This window comes from Phodopus roborovskii, unplaced genomic scaffold, assembly GCF_943737965.1.
Source record: "Phodopus roborovskii unplaced genomic scaffold, PHOROB, whole genome shotgun sequence".
NCBI classification, from domain to species: Eukaryota; Metazoa; Chordata; class Mammalia; order Rodentia; family Cricetidae; genus Phodopus; species Phodopus roborovskii.
In genome coordinates this window covers 9,049,491-9,072,173 of record NW_026126611.1, presented here as the reverse complement: position 1 = coordinate 9,072,173, position 22,683 = coordinate 9,049,491, and the positions used below count along the sequence as shown (strand labels likewise).

General features: G+C 41.9%; 1 protein-coding gene across 1 annotated transcript in view; it reads right to left on the bottom strand.

Moving 5' to 3' along the window:
- The window catches only part of Tfb1m (transcription factor B1, mitochondrial), a 37,005-nt gene extending 15,979 nt beyond the window's left edge, over positions 1-21,026 (bottom strand). The window contains exons 1-4 of the mRNA XM_051205989.1: positions 20,821-21,026; positions 18,159-18,310; positions 7,796-7,904; positions 6,173-6,324 (exon numbers count right to left, since the gene is read on the bottom strand). Coding sequence (XP_051061946.1) covers positions 6,173-6,324; positions 7,796-7,904; positions 18,159-18,310; positions 20,821-20,953 — 546 coding nt within the window. The 5' untranslated portion in view covers positions 20,954-21,026. The remainder of the gene's footprint in view (positions 1-6,172; positions 6,325-7,795; positions 7,905-18,158; positions 18,311-20,820) is intronic.
- Positions 21,027-22,683: the final 1,657 nt, after the last annotated feature.

Below are 22,683 nucleotides of genomic sequence, written 5' to 3'. Positions count from 1 at the left end.
AAGAACCTTTGAAACACAGGCTGTTCTTGACAAATCATTTATACAAAAGCTAGGACTTTCCCTTGTGACCACCCACTCGTTCTTGAACTAACCACATAACAAATTCATAAATAAAATTTAATTTGCATGAAAATACCAACCAGATTTTTAAACAACTTCAACTCCTGCATATAACATACATAAAATTACACTTCAGATAAAAGTGACGTAGTATCAAGAACGGTCAAGACACTGCTGAATAACACCAGCAATGCTCAGGGAGACTCACTCACCCTACCTGCTATCAGCATTAAGGCAGTGTGGTTACAAACACAAAGCCCACCCGGACACGAGTCTTAGGCACAGACCCAAGCACATGTGGGTATCTGACACATGAGAGGTGTGAGTCTCTTAACACACGGACAGACCACTCTTTAAATGGTATAGATGCAATTAAGCATTTACAGGCGAAAAAGACAAATTGCAACTGAATTAATGCTCAATGAAAAACAAAATTTAGTCTTAGGCAAAGCAGAGAAGAATTTCTTAAAAGATGCGAAAGTCAGAAGCTCCAAAAGACGGGTATCTTTCTGTTAAAAATTTCAATCAAAATACTATCAAGACACACCACAGATTAAGAATATACTTAGATAGCCAAAGCATTAGTGTTCACGACACAAACGAGATGCCTACACACCAGCCTTAACAACAGTAAGATAAAAAACAACCAGAAGATATAAGGCCAATCATGGCAGATAAATAAATGATTTATAATCATTACCTAAGCTACACTTATAAAAAAGCAGTGTGCAAGTTAAAACCACAACAATCTGTAATTTTATACTCAAAAGGAATACTACAAAAAGCTAGTAAAGAGTTGGAAGAATGAGAAACTACAGGGATTCTCTGCACAGAGGGAGAGTGGGAAGGGCAGACATTGATTTATAAATGTGTTCAACAATAATTTGTCAATAAAAGCTGAGGTTTCACAGCATATCAGACAAGAGAAGGAAGACACAGACCATCGTAGCATTATACACATTATTCAAAAAAGCAGAAAATTATAATTCTACCAACAGGGAAATGGCTAATAATTTTGCTAATGGATAGGAAGTAACTGTTAAAACTGAGTAACAGGGGTTACTAGCATAGGTTACATCCCCCATAGGGTACAGATTTTAAAGTGGCAAAAACATAAAAATCTAAGGATTTCTGTGTGTGCCTACATACACACCTACAAAACAGATAGGAAATGTGTAGGAATGGCAACTACCACTTTTAACACAGTTCAAAACATGGGAAGGAGGGCTCCGAACACAAAGCATTTGATATTTTGGCAAAGGTAATGGAAAATACGTTAAAATTGGGTTAAGACTGAGAGAAATAGGTTCAAAGATCATTCTGTGTTCTTGAGTTTTGAGAACATCCCAAAACTCTAGTGAGCTGTTTGGGATCGAGGGTCACAAATACTAATAACGAGCAGAAACCCCTGAAGCCAGGCGCACGGCACGGCAGGACGTCCATGCTGGGCACCATCCGGGCTTCCAGAGCGCCTGCTGCTGGAGTCTCTCCTACCACACTGACGTGCACTGACTAATCTAATAGCTTCCTTCCCTTGCTGCTTCTAACCTGTTCCTGTTTAAAAAAAAAAAAAAAAAAAACATGCCATTTGGCTCTTTACAACTTTACCTTACGTAAGACTAAAACAAATTTCAGGGTGCTACAGAGATGGCTCAGTGGTTAAGAGCACTTGCTGCTCTTATAGAGGACCTGGGTTTCATTCTAGCATCCATATGGTAGCTCACAACCATCCATATTCCTGTATCAGGAGACCCAGTGGGAGCCCTGGGCACTAGGCAAGACTGTGGTACACGTACATACAAATAGGCAAAACATTCATACACATAAAATAAAATAAACTGAAATAAAACCAAGAGGTTTTGGAGGAGAAGCTGAGGAATTTCCTATGACATGTCTGGAGATTTCACCGCTTATACTTTGGTGTCTCCTACCTCACCCCTCCCCCACAGCCTTTCCAATTTAAGTAACTGCTTATCTGCAGTGGGAAAGTAGAAATTATGAGAAAACTGAGCTCAAGATATCGAGTTGCTTTAGCATGTAAGACAGAAAACTGCTCCTCAACATAACATGCAAGAGGTGTATGTAGTCTCAAATAAATCCTCCTGCCTTAGCCCCTTAAGAGCTTGGATTACAGCGTGATCCACTGTGCCCAGTGATAAAACCTCATCTTTAAAACCAAATTCCAGCAAGAGTATAACCATGAAATTTAAAAATTAACCCAAAGAACTGGCTTTCGTGGATTTCCTTCTTAAAGCATAGCTAATGTGTTACTTTACATTTGAAAGATGTGTTTCCAGCGATGAATTCAAAAGAATTTGAAATTACTTTAAAAAGTAAATCTGAACAGGGTGGAATTATTCTAATTGGACTAAAAGCACAGTTAAATATATTTCAGCACCTGGTACTGTCAGAGAGGAGGTGTTCTAATCCAGACTCTACATCTATTCAGTCTCCATAGCAAGTACGCCAGGTTGTGGAGATGAAAACGTGAGCCTTAGATTTTAATTTAGAATAAGGCAACACACACAACTGCTAATCTATTGAGCAAACACTCAAAGTCACAGGCCAGGAAGTCTACAAAGACTTTACAATCAAAGCAACCTTGACAAGTTAATGGCCTAATAACCATTTAACTTTGCATTGTCATTTCTGTTTAGACATAGCATAGGTAAAACTCTGAACAGATGATTTGTTTTTTTTTGTTTTTGAGTGAGACTGTAAGTGTGTTGTTTTCGAAGACAGGGTGTCTCTGTGAAACAGCCCCGGTTGTCCTGGAACTCACTCTGTAGACCAGGCTGGCCTTGAACTCACTGAGATCACCTGCCTCTGCCTCCCACAGGCTGAGATTAAAGGCGTGTGACACCCTGGCTTGGCAATAGATGCTTTTTAACAAATAAAGGCCGGGACACCAAGTGAGTTAATTTTTCAGTAAAAGGAAACCACTAACCCTTGAGTTTTAAAAGCCGCTAAGGTGAGAAAATAAGGCATGGAAGAATTCCTAAGAATAGTATTTCCTTTACTTTCGTTACGTTTCTGTTATTCATTTTAAAAAAAATAATTAAAGAAAAGCTAAGTAGAAAAATTATACTTGTGCTTGAAGTTACAGGGACAAGGGACTAGGGACAGGGAATATTATGTCATTAACAGTGGTGACATCTTCCCCACTAGGGATGTAACCATGACCAACCAACATCTCCAGGAAAAAGAAGACAAGAGAGGCTGATGTCTGACCCACTTAAAAACTCACAGGCCCAGCAAAAGGGAGAACCTGAACCTCATGAGTCTACCAGAAAACAGATGACTTGTGTTCAAGTTCAACTTCTGTACAACCTGTAAGGACAAAGATGCACTCCAAGTCCGTTTTCACTATAAACAGAGCCCAGATGAGACCCGCTAACTCCATTTTCTGAGCTGGGGCACGACTTACATGCCCTTTACTGTGCCCAGGCTGAACCCTTACAGTCACACCCTACAGTCCCGGACAAAAGACAAGAGGGGGGGACTTCTGTCTCATAACTCAACAACGAAGCCCAGCTTACAAATGTGTTCTGTGGCTAAAATACAGAACGTAACAGGCAGGGTTGTGCTTCAGAGCAACAGCGTAGGCAAGACAACGCCACTACCCAGTCTTCCCTTGAAACTTTCACCTGCAAACGTGAAAGTCGGCCAAAGGGACCAGTTACCCACACTTCCAATGCACCCCATAAATTACAGACAAGCAATGAATTCAATATTCGTGGTAAAATTTAACTAAAATAAGCCTTTGTTGAAGAAAAGTAATTGCCTATGGTGAAGTCACAACAATGCTATCATTAAAAACCACAGTTGCCAGCTGAGTCACTGAAAAGCTGACCCCACTGCCGAAGGCTCTGCTCTTCCCTCCAAGAATTAAAAGCTCGGTGCTTTGAATCTCTAGTGCACTGGTCCAGATCAAAAATCCCAGATATTCACGGCAGCGGCAGGAGACGAATCTACCAATGTGCCACAATGAGAACTCACTAAGCCGTGCCCTCTGCCCTCTGCCCTCCTCATATGGCCTTTACAACTTCACTCCCATTTGGATTTGGTACTCTGTTTACTTAGCAGTAATTCAAACATTCTCAGACTGGCATAACTACTTCTTCAGTACATGTGAACACAACAGGCATTTGGTCAAATTAATCTGTGCCCTCTGACCTGACCTGAGGATTCTTCCTGAGGACTCCCCTCTGCCCCACAGAGCCTGCTGCTACTGGGCACCTCATCAATGTCCTGATGTCTCTAATCAGAGCAAAGCTTTCTGCAGAGTACTTCTGATAAGAGACCAGTGAAGGGCAGATGGTAATAAATGGGGCTGAAATTTATATGCTAGCAATAGTAACATAGAACTTACTTTTACTAAATAGTAAAATCGGTCCCAAGTATATTACGGATAGAAAAGTGAACAGAAAGATACCTTCATAATCAAGACATAAAATGGTTTCTTCAGTAAGATGTGAAACAACCACGAATTAAAAATTAAGAATGTATGATATCCAAGAAAAGAGATCAGCGGGAAGGTGGAGATGAGTGGGTAATGGGGCGTGTGTGAGTGTAAACAGAATCAAAGTCCACTATATATATGTGTGTGTGTGTGTGTGTGTGTGTGTGTGTGTGTGTGTGTGTGTGTGTGAAAGTGTCATAATGAAACCCATTATTTTGTATAATTAATATATGTTGGTGAAAAAGTTAAAGAAAAAGAAATGTCTAATTCTCAAGACCCCATAAAAGGACAATGACAATATAAGCATACAGAAAGGCAATCTGTAGGACACTGCCCTAGTACAGAGACTATGTAATAACTGCACACCAGCAAACAGGATAAGTGAATGGAATGATTAGCAAGGGTAAACGCTCAATGTAAAACACCCACGTGATCCAAAGATATAGCGGTGCCCCATTTCATTAAACTCAGCAAAGACAAAAACCAGCACCATACACCATCATCTCTAGATTAATAAAACATGTGTAAGTCTAGTAATACCGGGAGTTGGCAAAATAGGGAGCAACATGAACTCACGCTCACACTACTGGAAGGAATACAGAGGCTTGAGGACTTCAGAAAACACTAAGCATCACCTAACAAGAATGAAGCTTCAGGTACATATCTCATCCAAAAAACTTTCACTACAGTTTTGTTCATAATAGTAAAGCGCTGAAACAAATCTCGGGTCCCTGATGATGAGACTGGACAGATTACGATAATGAAAGAGTGGTCAAGACACAGAGCTATACAAATAAATAGTAACCGTGAGCACTGTGAATTCTACCAAGGTGTTTACAACACACACACATATCGTAGGACCACTTTTAAGTAAAGCTTAAAGTGGACAGAGCTAAAACAGATGACATGCATGGACACAAATCTATTTATCAAGACTATGGGAAGGAAATCCAAAACTCAGTCCTTATTACCTTGGTAACGGAGAGCAGAAAAGATGTAAACAGAGTGAGGTGAGGTTATGCGTGCAGATCCTCTCCTTAGGTTTACCCTTGCTGTTCTATCTTGCAAGCCGGCCTTCTCCACCCCAGAGGTTCACTTTGTAAATTCAAGAATACTCAGGCCTTGGGAATGCAGGCTCAGCAGGCCCCAACTGAGGTGAACTGAGGTGTAGGTGTGTGCGTGCGCGTGCGTGCGTGTGGTGGGATCAGTAGGGTGAAGGTGGGAGGGATCAAGTGACAATCTATGTATTGGTTAATGAGATTCTCTTCGATGCCAAACTTATCACACTGCCTTTTAACTGTCATCCTGAGGATTGCAGAGGGTCGGTTTTAAGACAGCACAGGCCACTCTCGGCATAAGAATGTAAAATCAGCACCAGGAAGCTTTCGCTCTCCCTGGGTTTTGTCTACGGAGCTGCAGAGGCCTTGAGCTGAACACACTGTCTTTGACAAGTACAAGTCACAGTCTCCACTGGGAGCATCTAGTAGTTGGGTCTGCTATTTTCATTACATGTCTTAACTTTTGGAAGGGTCTTTCTGTGTGTAATGGAAAAGTATTAACTTAGAAACCACAGCTAGTGGTAAATACAAAGTAGTATTTGGTTTGCAAATTTGATCATACAGTGAAATATCCAGAAAAAGTAAGACTTACCTCGGCTACTTCCTTTTGAAATGTTAGCGTCATCTTGGTTCTGCCATAAGCGAAAGGCCCATCTCTGAGAGAAACATTTTCAAGCCACTTGATAATCAGTGGAGTTGAGACACTAAAAGGTAGATTTCCAATGATATGTACATTTGGAGGATCTGTTCGGTTGGGGACGGAAAAGACAATTTGGAATGAGTACACAAATATATTCTGAATATGCTTACTGTCCAGTTTCACTTATGTTTAATCATGAAGGCGTATGAAAAGATATGACTCAGTAGTTTTTAGTTCTCTTAATATACTTTTTTTCCCCCTCACAATTGGTTTTGTATTTACTGAAGAAAAAGTTCTAGGAGAGTTCATGAAATGAGGTATTTCCAAGGAAAAGACAATTTTCTCTGGACACAATGACTTTATGGGTTTTGCCAGATCATTAGATGCCCAAAGGGGGATAAAAGCTGGGTCTAAAATTTGAATGCTTGAAATATTTAGGTGGGAAATAAAACCAAAGCAATAGCATAGTTGCGGCAAATCAAACCCTTAGCAGGAGAAGATGCCGCAAAAGAAAAGCTCAGAATCAAGCAAGTAGGTTATGAAACAAAAGCTACAAACAAACAAAACCCCAAACCCTCAAACCACCGGCAAAGAGCAGTTAGAGCAAGTTTCCAAACCCTGAGCAGAATGGTGGGGCTCAGTAACCAGGAAGCCGGTGCCTAGATGTCGTGAAGGCCATATGTGACACCAAATAGACTACGAGCTAGGCAGGTGACCGATCCTAGCGTGGCTGGGTCAATGACTATGACACAAGTTACTCTGGAGAAGCCCGGCCCTGGGAGTCCAGACACACCGGGGCGGCGCGGTCTGCTGAAAACCCCCTTCACTTATCCTCAGGGTCCCTGCTAGCGACCCACATGCCATATGTCGTCTGCATTTCCCCAGAGCTGCACATTCCAGCCACCCAGTGAACCCTGCTCTTGAAGGAGGAGTGCCCAGTCCGGTCAGAGTCACTACTGTGAAGGCAAAGGACCAAGAGATCAAGGTCTGTGGGTGGCCTGCTTTACAACGTCTCAAAAATAGTTAACAATACCTGGTATAGTGTCACAAAAATATATACTTTTTCATACAGACAAACTACCACTTGAAGATATGAAACAAGGAGATTGGAATTAGGGAAAACTCCACCGGGTATGGTAGTGCACAGCGGTAAGAGCAGTACTGAAGAGGCTCAGGAAGGAGGGTTGTCAAGTTCAATATCAGCCCGGGCTGTATGAGGAGTGGCCACCCTTGGCTGCAGCATGAGACCCCATCTTAAAAAACAAAAAAACAAAAAACAAAAACAAAAAAAAAACAAACAAAACAAAACAAAAAACAAACAAACAAACAAAAAACAAAACTAACCAGGTTTGGTAAGAAAGTAGGAAAACATAAAATACATAAAATTTACAATGCACATTATTTAATTCTGTTCAGATAGCTCTATATAAAAGCAAGCACTTTATTATAATAGATAGGTCATAGCTGAAACAAGGATCTATGATACAAATGGCTAAAATCAAAACTGACAGGTACACATTCGCCTTCCACTGACACTGAACCGACCCCCCCCCCCCCCCCCCCCCCGGCACTCACCGCTCTCCCACTGCCGTCTGACATGCTCCGGAAAGGCCTTTTCCATTCTGTACGTGAGCACATCCCCATGGACAATCCTCAGTTTTCCAGGTGCTGCATCAGAAAGCATCTAGTTTACAAAAGGTCAATAAATGAGCTCAGAGACCTCAGGGCAGCAAGGGTCACAATCCTAACCCTGCACATCATTTAATTGGTGGGAAAAGCCAACACCAGGTGTGATCACTGGTGAACTGGCAGGACACCCTGCTCAGTAAAACCACTGTGTTTCTACATAACATGGCGAGGGCTAGGTAGACCAGCGGAGACTAGTGTGATAGTTCAGGGTTTAAAAGACAGTGTATCAGTCTAATTTGACAGTCAGAATGACTTGTGTTTCTGCATGGTAAGAGTTACCATGCTACAAAAACTTACAGTGAAAAACTAAGGACTAAGGGTAAAGTGGATGAAAAGGAGCTAATTCAACTGAACACATAGTAAAATGTACACGAAAGAGTCTGCACACAAAAAAGCACTTAATGTAATCTTTGAGCACATTCAAACTAAGCAGACAGTCCCTTGGTTTGCCTGGTAGCACCTGGCATTTTGGGACACTCCCTGACACAGCATCCTTCCTTTCCTGAATCGCATCTTGCATATTTTCACAACTGTTACCTCTCAGCCTATTTCTATTCCCAGCAATCCATTTCCTTTTCTCCTCCAGTCTTTCTTAGCATAAAAGACAACAGTAAGGACTTGGGACTTGGCTCAGTAATAGAATACTTGTCAGAATATACAAACCTATGGGTTCCACCCCAGCCCCACCAAACCAAACCAAACCAAACCAAACCAAACCAAACCAAACCAAACCAAACCAAACCAAACCAAACCAAACCAAAGCAAACCACAGCAGAACCTCTTTTCTTAGCCCTCTAATGCATTTTCTCCTTAATTTCAGTCTTCAGCATCATATCCTAAAAGCTGGCCATTACCATAAGTGAGCACCAAGGGTGAACCAAACTGGGTGTGAGGTCCCTCTGCCTCCAGTACAAAACTTACTTCTTGATGTCCTTGGTCAAACAAAAACCATGCAGTCGGAGACACCCGTCCCCACTGTCTCCTCCTCTTTCACAGGCCTTTGGGGCCCTGCTCCCCATACAAGGTGGCCTGGTCCAGCCTTAACACATGGGGAGGTGCTTAGTCCTCCTACAACTTGATATATACCATGTTCTGTGATACCCATGGGACACCTGCCCTTTCCTGAACAGAAACAGAGGAGGAGTAGATTGAGGAGGGGTAGGGACAGAGATGGGGGTTGGGGAAGGGGCTGAGAGGAGAGGAGGGAGGGGAAAGTGTGCCCCGGATGTAAAATACATACATTAAAAACACACAAGCATGTAGTCCCTGAGTTTACCATGTTTACAATGCAGGACTGACTGTCACGGCTGACAGCATTGACAGAGGTGACCTTTACCGCACTGCACATGTTCTGTCTCAGGTCAGTTGCTCAGAGCACCTACCCCGCCTCCAGCTCGGGTGCTGAGCTCTGAGAAATGGCATAGGCTACGTAGGAACGGTTCGGGAGAACTCTGTCCCTTTGCTCTCCTACCCTGCCCACTCCCCAACACTCCCCATTGTCCATTTCAAACAACGGACAGGAAGGTTAAAGGGGGCTCTGGGACGCCGGAGGGAGACTCCGAAGCAAGGCACACAACTTGCTAAGGATTTCCTCTCTGCTTGACCCTGGGTCAGAGAGGAGGCCCGAGCCAGGCTGTGACTTGACTGCTTCTGTGTCCCTCACACTGTGCCATGCCCACAGCTCTAGATAGCACTCCTAACAAGCTGTGGCAGCCGCACACGTGCAAGTTTCTGTCTCTCTAACAAGTGTGTTGCTGGAGGGAAGAGCTGCTTCTTGCCTACTTAAGTGTCCACAGTGACTGTGACATGCATTTTTTAATAAGCAAGTGAGTGTGGACCACTACCCAGCATTCAAGAAGCTAGGAACAAACCACTGTAGAAGCTGGCTCTTAGCATCTGTGGGGCGGAGGAAACTGCAAAGATTTAACTTAGCAATAACTGAGGCAAGATTACACAAATGCAAGTTTCAAGTATAGGTGAAATTGCCTGTTTTAGTAAGAGATTGGACATTTTAAATTTAGGATCGGTTAATTTGATATGGCTAGTCACGATTATCAAAAATAATTGTGTACCTCTGACATTAATATATTTAGGAATTAATTAAAGCTACCATGGTTTGGTAAAATTTAACTCATCAGTTTCAGATAATACATCTTAGAAAATAGTAATTTCAAGATACTAAAAACTGAAAGAATCCTTATGGGAAATATGATAACTGTATAGACACAGTGAATTTAATGATAACATTTACCAGTAATGGAGAAAGCTAAGTTTTTTTTTTTCTGCAATTATGCCTCACATAATTAAAATAAAACAAATTAACATATCAAAAAACAAAGAGGCAGAACTAAAAGCTTGTTACACAATGTCAATATATAAAAAGTAATTAAGTAATTAGTAATTAGAACTAAAGCAAAACAGTGTTAAACCTGCCTCCCTGGTATTAGTTAAAATACTGATAATTTTGTTTGAAATGTTATTTGTTCCATACTCTCTACTCACATATACAACTGTGTACTAAGAGCTGACAAAAACAGCAAGCTACTCTCCTTTCCTAGTACAAAGCTGCATTTCTATTCTATTCCTTCTGGACTCCCATTCAGGTTTAACACTTAGTCAAGACACACCAAGTACATTTTGTACGAGGTCTGTTTCCTCCTGGACAACTGTGTAGCTTCAGCTTCTCTTGTCCAACTCCTCATGGCAGAAGGAGTTAGCTAAAGAATGGGGTGGCGGGGAGGGGGTACCAAACCAACCGAACTGACATTAAAATTGTAGAAAACCCCCTCTAAAACACCTCAAGTGATACTCAGCAACAGCATATACAGATTCCCTACCCAGCCAGAGATAACTGAAAAATGTTTTCATCAGATCATGCTATTGTGGGGTGGGAGAAATCACTACTACACTTCCAGAGCATCCTCATGCATTACATTTCAAACCCTGGGATGCAACATCATGATTGATGGGCTCAGAGCACAGCCCACCATGCTAACTAACAGGTGAGTATCTGGGCAGCCACTCTCACGCTGTTCCATTACTTAAATGTACGTTTTCAATGTACTCTTCCAAAATGCAATGTGAAATGGCTTTGAGTAAAAGATGTTCACTAAGGCTTAAAACAGTAGAAAAATCAAATCGTAAGATGGAGAACGCACATGGAAAAATGACTACTGCTAACCCTACCAGAAGAACTGTTAGCTCCTAGTTTGCACAATGGCATATAAAACTTTCTCGGTGTCAGAAGAAATCATGCCAAGTCCCCTAGAGAGGAATTGTTTCTTTCCGTGTGAGGGTTTGTAAAGGTACACAGAACAATGAAAGGGCCGTGCCTTTACTAAAGGTCACATACGCGCCGAAGAATGCTTTCCTCAATAGCCAGAGCTTTTGTGAAAGCATTCTGCAGGGGTCTGACTGTGCTTGTCCTAGGTGGCTTTTGGCAACTTAATTTAATGAGAAAAGCACTCATGCAATTCTTGGAACTTGAGCAAAAATTAAAATTCCCTTGTTGAAAATAAAAAACAACATCACATAGCTATTTGGTCTGTTTCATGCCACCTTCAGTAAGGGGCTCATAGCAGTCAGCACCATGTGAGCTAAGCATTAATTACCTTCTTCCCAATTTGCCATAGAATAGAGCCCAAATACTGCTGAAATAAATACAAGCAGAAGGCTAGGCAAAACTCTACAGCAAACACAAGAAGAATCATATGGTAGATGATAAAAAGAAAGTTTATGAATGTCCAAAACAGATGAAGGCCACTGTTCTAAAGGAACTAAGTGGATGCTACACCACCTTCAAAGCTGGTGCTTGCTCTTAAACAGGGCAGAGAAGCGACAGTAGAAGCTTGGTTGCCAGCCCCTCCATGGACTCAAAGATTGAGTAAATTTCCTCACACCTTCATGTGTCAGCAGGGAAAAGGTAGCTAGGACTCCCATGGTATGGAAGAGAAAGGCAAAACAAACAGCTTCAATTGTAAGCTGGGGGTCAAAGGTTAGCACATCTCAGGTCTGCAAGCCAGTGTCTTTGATTATTCAGACCCATAAACTTTCTGCCACACCCATTTTAAGAAGCCTGATACAACACTAAAATAGTCGATGTTTCCTTCGTGGTTCTAAAATTCCAGTAAGCAAGCATATAACCTATTGATTGAGAAGAACCCTTGATCTTCCTACATGAAAATGGAGCATGAGACACCAGACATCTCTCCTTCCCCAGACCATACATACACAAAAAGAATTTCCTGGCATTTATGTGTATTTTACATATGTAACATTTACTAAGGCTGTATTTATACCATAAAGTCAATTTGAATAAATTTGCTATGATATGCTTATACAAGTATGTTTTCTGAACATAATGAAATGAAAATAGAAAGAAATATAGAAAAAGATGCAAATTAAATGACAAATTTCTAACTTGCTCACAAGCCAGATACAAACCAAAAGTAAAACAGAGGTCAAATGGAAATTTTGAATTTCTTTTGAAATGTTTCTTTAACTTTAGTATCTTAAAAGTAGCTATAAAAGAAAGTACTCTGTGGTTCAACTCTTATTAATGGGTGAAACAAACAGAAAAGGAAATTGCTTTTAATGGAATTAAAGAAAAAAAAAAAAACCCATGACACTTTGGAATTTGTGGTTTTCTGACAAAGTAGAAATGTTTAGCATTAATCTATAAACCAGAAAAAGCTTCAAGTCAAGCTAGAGAGAAAGCAGAACAAATCAGACCCAACATAAACAGAATGAGAGATTTCAGAGCAGATGTCAACCACACTGAAAACAGATAAGTCAATGAAACTAAAGCTGTATTTTAGAGATCAATAAAGTCAACTAATCTATAATCAGATCAGAAAAAAAACAAGGTATACATAAATAACTCATATCATAAAAGGAGAAGTGGCATTGCTATAGATTCTACAGATGGTTGGGCTAACATTAAAGAGAAAAAAAAAATCAATACAATTCACCATATTAACAGTCTCAAAAAGAAAAACATTTCAATAAACCCAGTATTCATTGATTGCAAAAAAGAAAACCGCACCCCTTAGCAAACTATGAGCAGAGGAGACTTCCCCTCAGTTGGAGAAGGGGAGCTAGAAAAAGCCCAACATCACAGCAGTCAAGGTTAAACGTTCTCCTTTGGTGGTATCTTATTTATGATTTAATAAAGCTTGCCAGGAGATCAGAATGCAAAGTTAGCCACAGTCACAGAGGCCAGGAAATGGTGGCACACACCTTTAATCCCAGCAGTCACACTAGTAAGCCACAGAAGCTGGGTGGTGATGGTGGTGGTGGTGCACACCTTTAATCCCAGCACCAGAGAGGTGTGTAAGACAGGAGCTCGGGGTCTCATTCTGTATTCAGTCTGCAGTCTCAGTGAGTCTGAGCAGCCGGGCAGTCAGGAGCAGTGTGAGGATCAAAGCATCACCCTTTCTGCCTGAGCGTTGGAAGAGGTGAGAGAGAACTCTCTAGTGGCAACTGCTTTGCTTTTCTGATCTCCAGCTTGAACCCCAGTATCAGTCTCTGGGTTTTTACTATTTGTGCTACATTCTCTGGAGCAGAGATGAGATGAGACCAGGGTGTGTACTCTGACTACTCCTGTTCAACTCTGTACTGGTGTCCCTAGTCACTGACGAAGAGAAGAAACACCGGGCAAAGGGATTGATTAGAATGGAGGAGGCAGAACTGTCTTTATTGAATGATATGGTAATAGACACATAATATAAGGAATCTACAAAGCAGCCACCAATAAATGAGTTTAGTAAAGTTCCAGAACACAAAGTCAGCAATCTAAGAAGTCAATGGGAACAACCCCACTGCAAAGTAAAAACTAGAATCCAGTACAAGAGCAGCAAAATGCATGCAATTTTGAGGGGAAATCTGGTGTGAGCAAAATCTGCACACTAAGAAGTATAAAATAGTATCAAGAGAAAAATATAAATTTATATACAATATTCACAGGCCGGAAGGTTTTATCATTAGTGAATTCCCACCCAAATTAATTTTTAGTTTCAACCTAATCTCAAGCAAAAGACAGGGAACACACCAGTGGAAAAGAACTGGATTCCAAGCTCAGTATTAAGGGGACAATTCTGAAGCAGAAAGATGAACTCAACACACAGTGCAAAATGGCAGGCAGGGAGCCAAGCAGGCAGACACAGAGTGCAGGAGAGGAGAGTGGGCGGGGGGGGGGGGGGGGGCAATATGAATCTGAACCTCTGAGCCTTGACCTTGCCCCAACAGACAAAACCAGAGTCAAAATGAACAGACATCTACAGTTAAAAGCTAAAACACTCAACAACAATAACAAATACAGGAAATTTTTTGTTTGTTTATAGCCCTGACTGTCCTGGAACTCACTTTGTAGAACAGGCTGGCCTTGAACTCCAAGATTTGCCTGCCTCTGCCTCCTGAGTGCTGGGATTAAAAACTACCATCTCCTCACTTTTTTTTTTTTTTCACTTCTTAGTAACTGGTTTTCACAAATATTCTTCAAAAATGATACAAAATCATATTTAAAAGAAAGAGCTGACAAATTTTGTACTCAGTAACATTTCTTCTCAAGAGACCCTGTTAAAGAGATGGGAAAAGTCACAGCTGAGAAAGTATCAGCACAGCATGTGCCTGAACCACATAAAGAGCTCTCAAAATTTCAATGGACCACCACTGAAAATAGCAAAAATATCTAAATAATTCCTCAGGTAAAGTGTAGGTAAAAAGTAAGGGCTCAATACCCACCCCATCATCAGTCACTAGGGAAAAGCTAGCAAACCCTCAAGACATACAAATCATAAGGTTTTAACAAAGACCAAACACCAAAAGCTCACCACACCAGTGTGTGCAAACACATACAGCAACTACAACCCCACTACATCCAGTCAGAGCAGAAAAAGGGACAGCTACTACAGTTTGGTACTTTTGTAACAGAAAATAACATAGGCAGAACATCAGACCCAGAACTTCACTGGACAAAGATGAAAGCATGTACTAATAAAACATTTGCATGCTAATATTCAAATGGCTTGCTATGCAATTGTCAAGAAAGTCCATCAAAAGGTGAATACAAAACTGGTATATTCACACAGTGGACTAACAAACACAGAAAGCTACTGATAAATACCTCATATGTGTGAAAATAATTATTCCGAGAAAAAGTTACAAATGTACACAGCATTAACTAAAAAGTACATGTGAAATTATTATAGTCTAACTCTAATGGAAGAGGAGAAAAGTCTTCCTCCTCATCAGCTGTCCAGGGACAAGCAAATGGAGGAGGAAGCAATCCATTACAAGAGTAGCTCTCCTCATGACCACGTCTACCATCCTTGGTGTGAGACGGTACCACAGCTTATCTGTGATCTGAGTATTTCACTCTGTGAGGTTTATGGAACCTCAATAAAACAGCAATAAATCCATAAAACCAAGTGTTTACTGGTCAGCATTTGAGCAATATTTGTTATCATTATAATTACTAATGTATGAATTAAAAATTTAAGAAGCCATCTGGACACCTTGCCCAAAGGGAGACACATTTCTGACCTTATCTCCAGCTTACAAAGAGGAGGGGGGGAAAAAATCTATTGAGGTGTCAAGCTCCCTGAGACATAAACTCTCCTTACTCCCCTTCATAAAGAATCTTTAGTCATAAAAAATACAAAAAAAAAAAAAAAAAAAAAAAAAAATGATCACAATGCAGTGTGGAAGAAACACACAACCTGAGTGGTACAACATTCCCAGAAAGAGGTCTGTTCATCAGCAGTTGCCTGGACCAATTCTTAATCACCAGAGATGCCCAAGACACAGAGACACTGAAGCCGGGCACGGTGGCACACTCAGGAGGCAGAGGCAGGCAGATCTCTGAGTTCAAGGCCAGCCTGGCCTACGGAGTTTCCCTGTCTTGAAAAACGAAAAGCTAAATGAAAAGATTCACTGATGAGCCAAGTGTCAGGCACTTACTAAATACTAGCAACAATTCCACGAGTAGATGGAGGCAAAATGCACAGAATTTCCCACCGAAGGGCACACAGCAACTCAGAGTCCAAGTGAATCCTGGCAGCCAGAGGTGAACACGAATGTCCCTTGCCATAAAAATCTCTTATGTTGCTTTCACATACCCAACAGGCTCCTTACCTTTTCAACACATAGAAGGGACATTACACATGTCACCCGGTGCTACCCTCCCCCCACAGCTGCCCCATGATGACGACACTGAAACAACCAATCAAGCTACAAATGATCTTCTTTCACCCAGAAGATATTTTATAAATTATTACATTTTCTTTAAAAAGTAACTCTATTAGCTTAGAAATCACTAAAATGGAATCCTTAAAATAGGCCGCTATTTCTGCTTTTAAGAATTTTTATGATTAATTTAGGGCGCCTACTAGAGCATAGCTTTACATATTGAAACATTCGTTACAGGAAAAAGAAGCCTGTTTGATAATTTAGCACCCATCATTTCTTTTTAAGGCAGGTTCCTTTGCTGCAGAGACGAAACTTAAGAATTCATTTGGCTGCTTGTGAAATGGCTAAGAAGTCAAATGTACATTCCCTGTGATACATCCTGAATTAGCTTTGATATACAAAACAGTGTAAAATTTAATAATCAACGTTACGGTTTACTTTTACTATCCAATGACAGCTGCTCTAATACATACCCAGCAGTCCCTTGACAGAGGAATGGAAACTCAGATCCTGTGCCACTTAGGTTCTAATGGGTAAGACGGACAAGAAACTAGAGCAACACAGGGTGGCCAGCGATGATAAACCTAACAAAACATGGAGACTCAGGAGGCAGGGGTAAGAAAAGGGCAGTGGTCCCCTTTTAATAATTGGTCGTCTGACATCTTTAACAAACTGAGAGTTTACACATTAACATGGGAATTAACAGATTTTATTCACCCTCTGGCTAATGGGAAAGATGCTTATCACAGGTAGGGAAATATGATGCTTAAAAAGCCTTTTTGAAGGGTAAGAAAGTCAAATTCATGTTCTCTATGCTCACTAAAGGCGCACACACACACACACACACACACACACACAGAGAGAGAAAACAGTTACCAGTTTCTTTTTTTTTTTGTCATCAGATAATCCCACCAAAAACAGTATTCCTACTTCCACTGCAAATGGGATGTGGTTCTTAAAGCAAACAAACAAAATAAAACCCCACACTACTGAATTTCACATGCAGTCCAGGAACATTTACCATGTATCACTCCCACAATTAAGTTAGCAATCTGAAATGAATTCTGACTGGCAAAACTAGATACAAGTCAATAATATGTAATTATTTAACATATGAGAACCTGATGAAGCCAGATGAGAAAAATAAAATCAATAGGTTTCTACAGAAGTACCCACAAAATGCTGTGGGTAATCCTCCTGCACACTGTAAATACGTGTTGCTCTCATTGTTGATAAAGAGCCGATTCGCTGATGGCTAGGCAGGATTTTCAGGGCAGAGAGAATGCTGGGAAGGAGGAGGGCAGAGTCAGAGGAATCACCAGGCAGACATGGAGAGGAAACAAGAGGTACAAGACAAAAGAGAGTAAGAGAGTACAGATTAATACAAATGGGTTAAGTCCTAAGAGTTAGCTAGTAAAAAGCCTGAGCTACTGGCCAACCATTTATAATTAATAAGAAGTTCCCATGTAGTTATTTGGGAGTGACTGTTGAGACATAGATAAACTCCTAGATTTTAAAAACAAAATTTCTCAAGCCATTCTAGCATATACAAATAAGCATTTGCATATATTCTTTTGAAACCATTTTTTTTTTTTTTTAAAGAGAAAGAACAGTGGATAATTTTACTGTTATAGTCACAAAATAATCACTACTCATATGGGTCTAAAGCTCAGGGCTCTTTTTTGTGTGGAAATGTTTTTCGGAACCTAAAGAAAGCTCTCCTAAGTCATGCCAATTTGTCATTATTGACAATTATTTTTATTTCTTTCTATAGAACTGGGTCATAGTATGCACAGCTTAGAGATAAACAAAGTCATAGAAATGGTTATTCATTGTCCATGTGTTTAGTGCTTTTATTCAAACCGTGACCAACTGACTACTTGGGAATTCCTGTATACAACACAGTTCCCTAGACTTCTCTAGAAGACACACTGGGACAGGACCTGGAAAGCTGCAGTTTGAGGACTGCCTGCATAGTCCTTGGTCAACTTGGGGACTTAATCACGGCCCAAGATTTCATTTAGGTTTTGATCGCTAAGAAAGACACTTTAAGTTATCTCACCTGTAATCCTGGAATAAAGCGAGTGTCCTTTTCAACCACCAAGAGTTCAGCAATGTTGGCATTGAGAATGGATCTCGTGATTCCCCCAGGTCCAGGACCCACTTCATAAACATAAACATCTGCTAGATTGCCAGCTTTCCTTACAATTTTGTCTAAAAAGAAAAAAGGAAAAGAAAAAAGTGTTAGCTACCATTATTATTATTATGGTAAATTTCCTAAAAATTCTCAATTACTATTGGTTATTTAGCACCCCCTCTAAACCAACCATAACACTCATTAATATTCTAGCTCATTTTATTGTATAGTTCCTTCTTCCTTCAACAACCAGGATTATCCTGACAATTTCCTTAACTTAAATTTAACCAATACTACATTTTCTGTTTCTCCACCTAACCAACCAATTCCCAAGACTTGTCTAGATGAGCCCACAGTACTTCATATCACCCTTGAACATCAAATATCCGATTACATTCACATTCATCCGTCCATTCTCACAGGGGAAAATCCAGAAGGAGAATGCAGAAGCCTCTGTTCTCTCCTATAGCTACTTGGAGACCAGAGTCACACTAAACTTGAACTTGATCATTTCCAGAAAAAGGTTTGGATTTACTAATTGAAATCTTAAGCTCTACAAACACATAAGTTAAAAAGGAATTGCTAATTCTTTAGTTAGTGTAAGTCACAGAACCTAAGAAATCACACACACACACACACACACACACACACACACACACACACACACGCACCAATAGTTGACTGCAACTAACCATCACTCTGGAAAAACACAATGTATTGGTCTTACTGACTGCAAGATATTAAAATTCACACAACTGGACCTCGGTGGACAATGGAATTTTTCCTATTAGAAACACACTAGTATTTCTTAGCACTGTATATGGGCAACGTACAGTCCCAGTTGATGGTTACTGGCCATCAATTTAGGTCAAGTTAAAGGCAAAACAGTGCCTACCCATTCCCAAATAGTATTGCCTTGTAACAGGTAGAAAGGGAATTAACACCCTCCCCCGAAGCCAGCTGTTTTGGGTGACATATGTACATTCTCTTACCATCCTAATATAATTTATCTGAATGACACACCGAATGTCCTGAAGAAAAGCAAATGGCAGAGGAGTTCCACCCTAGGCGGTTACAGGTTGCCAACTGGTCTCTCGGACCAAATGAGAATGACTTATCAAGCAGGAGAATTATGAACTTAATATTGTCAGTTTTAAAAATGGAAAGCAGCAATGGGTGGGGTAGGGGTTTCATCCCTACGCTTCGCAGGGACACTCACACACAGCCAGATACCAAAGACCCAACGTCAAGCCCCGAAGTCTGAGTTTCAGTCTCGGTCCACCTGAGGTCACGAGGATAAGTCCCTTTACTTTCTTTCACCTTGGTTCCCGCAAGAAAGTGGATAAAGGACCTAAGAATGCCGAACTTACTCCCGGGGATGCACGCGACATGAAAAATTAAAGGTCATTTGACAGAGTGCTTGTCTAGCGTGTCTGAAGCCCCAGAATGCATACTGAACAACCACTAACTGAGCATGGAGGCCCCTGCTTATACGTTCAGCACTTGGGAGATGAGGGATGGAGGATCAGAAGTTTAGCGTCACCTGCTGTACAATGAGTTCGAGGCCAGTCAGTCTTTTTTTTTTTTTTTTTTTTTAAAAGCAAACGGTATTTTAGCAGGGAAGTGAGTTTTCTCTTTGCTAATGGCTGGGAGAGGACAGTACCAAAGCATCTAAAAGTCGGTGACCTTAAGGTCCTTGTAGGCTTTTCTAGTGAATAAAAGATGAGAAATCTTAAGAGGGCTAACTGTGTTACAGTATGAAGGCTCCAAGTTCAAGAAACAAATGGCTAATGTATGCTTTGTGGTCCATGCATCACGTAATCAAACATTTTTTTTTTTGGTGGGGGGTGTCTCCTTCAACTTAGGCAGAGGGTCTGAAACTCCACGAGTCGACTCGTGCCCTTATTTGCAACAGATGGACCTCACAGTCTCATCACTGGACAGCATCACTAACACGTGGGTGGTAGGTCAATTAACAAACACCTGTGAAAACTCGGGCGACCTTCCCCCTATGAACATTTTACCGCGTAGGAGGTACTTTGAAAGTGGCCCGAGGATGTCAATTTACTGAGCTGCACACTCTCTCCAGGCAGTTGCAGGGTCAGGGTCGCAGCGTTGGCCTGAGGGAGCAGTTGGCGCTGTTTGCTGAGCACGCCTTTGCAGAGCGAGCGTCCACTCCCCGGAGCGACTCCTGGGCTCAAGAAGTGAACATTCACCCTGCTGACAGTTACTATTTTGGATTCGTTTCTCAAACAGGGGCTCTCTCTAACTGGCGGCCATCCTCCTGCCTCTGCCCCGCGAGTGCTGAGATCACAGGAGCAGGTTCCCGCGCCAGGCTGCCGAGCCAGGGACAGACTGGCAACAAACAGGGAAAGAGAGCAAACGGCACTAACTTAAGCCCCGCTCATAATGGAGAGGGCGGGAAGCGGCTCCGGCCGGCAGAACCGTCCGCCGCGGACCTGAAGCTCGCCGGTTGCAGGAGCGCCGAGCCCCGAGAGGACGGAGAAGCGCTTGACGGACAGCCGCCCCCGCCCGGCCCCGCTCCATCACCCGGACCACCCGCGCCCGCCGGGGACGACTCCGCCACCTGTCAGCCTCAAGTCCAGGAGGAAATTCTGGGAGAGCTGCTTCACCGCTCGCAGGCCGAACAACTTAATGATCTCCCGAACGGTGGGCAACGGGGGAAGGCGGAAAGAGCCGAGCTTCCCCGAGGAAGCCATGGAGGGAGACGCGTGCGGCCCCGGGGCCTCGCGCCGCGGCTTGAAGCTTCCCCCGCGCGGGGAAGGCGGGGCCTGGGGGACGACGGCCCGCCTCCGAGGCCGTGTGATTGGTCGGAGAGACTACCGGAAGCGACGGGTCGACAGGAAGTCTGTAAGTCCTGGGAGCGCGTGTCCGCGTCGGGGAGAGAGCGGTGCAGGCTGGGTGCCGGGCAATAGGGGCGTGTCCTTGTGGGCGGGGCTTGTGGCCCCGCCCCCGGGAGGCTCCCTGGGCGTTTCAAAGGTGATTGGTTGTTTTCTGTTGACAGTTTTGTGGGGTTTTTTTTGTTTTTTTGTTTTCCTCGTAGACTGGGTATTTTTTTTTTTTTCTTCTTCGCGTTCCTCACTTCTCTCAGCCTCTGTTTTCTTCTGTCAAGTCGCTCGAAATTGTGAGCATCGCATAAAAGCGGGCACCCTGTGTGTGGCGCTTGGCCAAGGGTCAGCTGCGACCAATTACCATGGCAACGATTGGCAGCTGAAGGAGTTTCATGTGGGTGCTTGACCTCATCCAGGGTTGGGGAGAGGTCCAGCCGCTAGAATTCTGACTCTCCCCGCCCATCAAAATGTATCCAGCTGGGGAGAAACCTCACCTGAAGAAAATTAGTGTGTATTAGTTTTACAAAGTTATGGTCATATTCCACTCCCTTTATTATCATCAATTCCTCACTACTATACGTAGGTGGGGGGGACCCCATTATTCTTGTCTGAGTTGGGCATATTTTCCTGAAGATGTTAACTTACATCCCGCCATAGCATGCCTCAGAACTTAGAAAACTATAGGCTCTTTGAATAGGTAGAGCAGCTGAAAAACAAACTCAGGAGTTAGACTTTTGGACAATCAGCTGAACAAGATAATAGCACCCCAGTTTTAATCAAGAGTAGTAGACCAGTTGACTCGAGCAAAGTAAATCATGTAGCTGTAATAAATCTACTAGGTTGTCTCTAGATCTATCTTGTAAACAATGCCTGGACATTTTCTGGTCAGGGTTCTTTGAAAGAATTCCAAGTGCTGTCTGGTTTTAGAATCATGAATGAAAGCCATTCTGGATCTTCAAACACGGTGTAATTTTGTCTCTTGCCTTCAGCATTTTAAACTTTGAGAAACACACACACACACACACACACACACACAATTCATCAGTATTGTTTCACCTTCCTTTTAAAACTCCCTCAATGGTAACTAGTCTTGTGAAACAGGACACATATCATTACCCTCAGTTTAAGGCAGGTTCAAGAAAGCTTGGCGAGACCATGTAAATTCACAAAGTTAGAGGATCATGAATTCCAGCTGTGGTTTAAATGTATGGTGGCTGCCATTGTTAAGCAATGCCAGTATAGTCAGCATCAGGACCACTCTGTTTAGCCTTTGAAGACTATTTAAGGCCATTTTCATGCTGCTGCGAGTTTTGCAATTTCTCCCCTTGTCTCAGAGCAGCATTTGGAAAGTGAACCATAAAAGGATGATACTAAAAAAGTTCAACTCAAGAAAAATGCCAGGCTTCACAACCTAATGCTTTAGATTTATTTTCCCACTAATTGTTACAATGTAGTAAATAGATTTTTATTATGATTTATATGATTTATTTGGATAAAGGTGAGACTTAGGGTGGAAATAGAAGGCTTGATTAATCAGGAAGACAATGGAGAAAGACTGTTTGGTGCCTACATCCAAGTACAGAGAGAAGACAAATTAG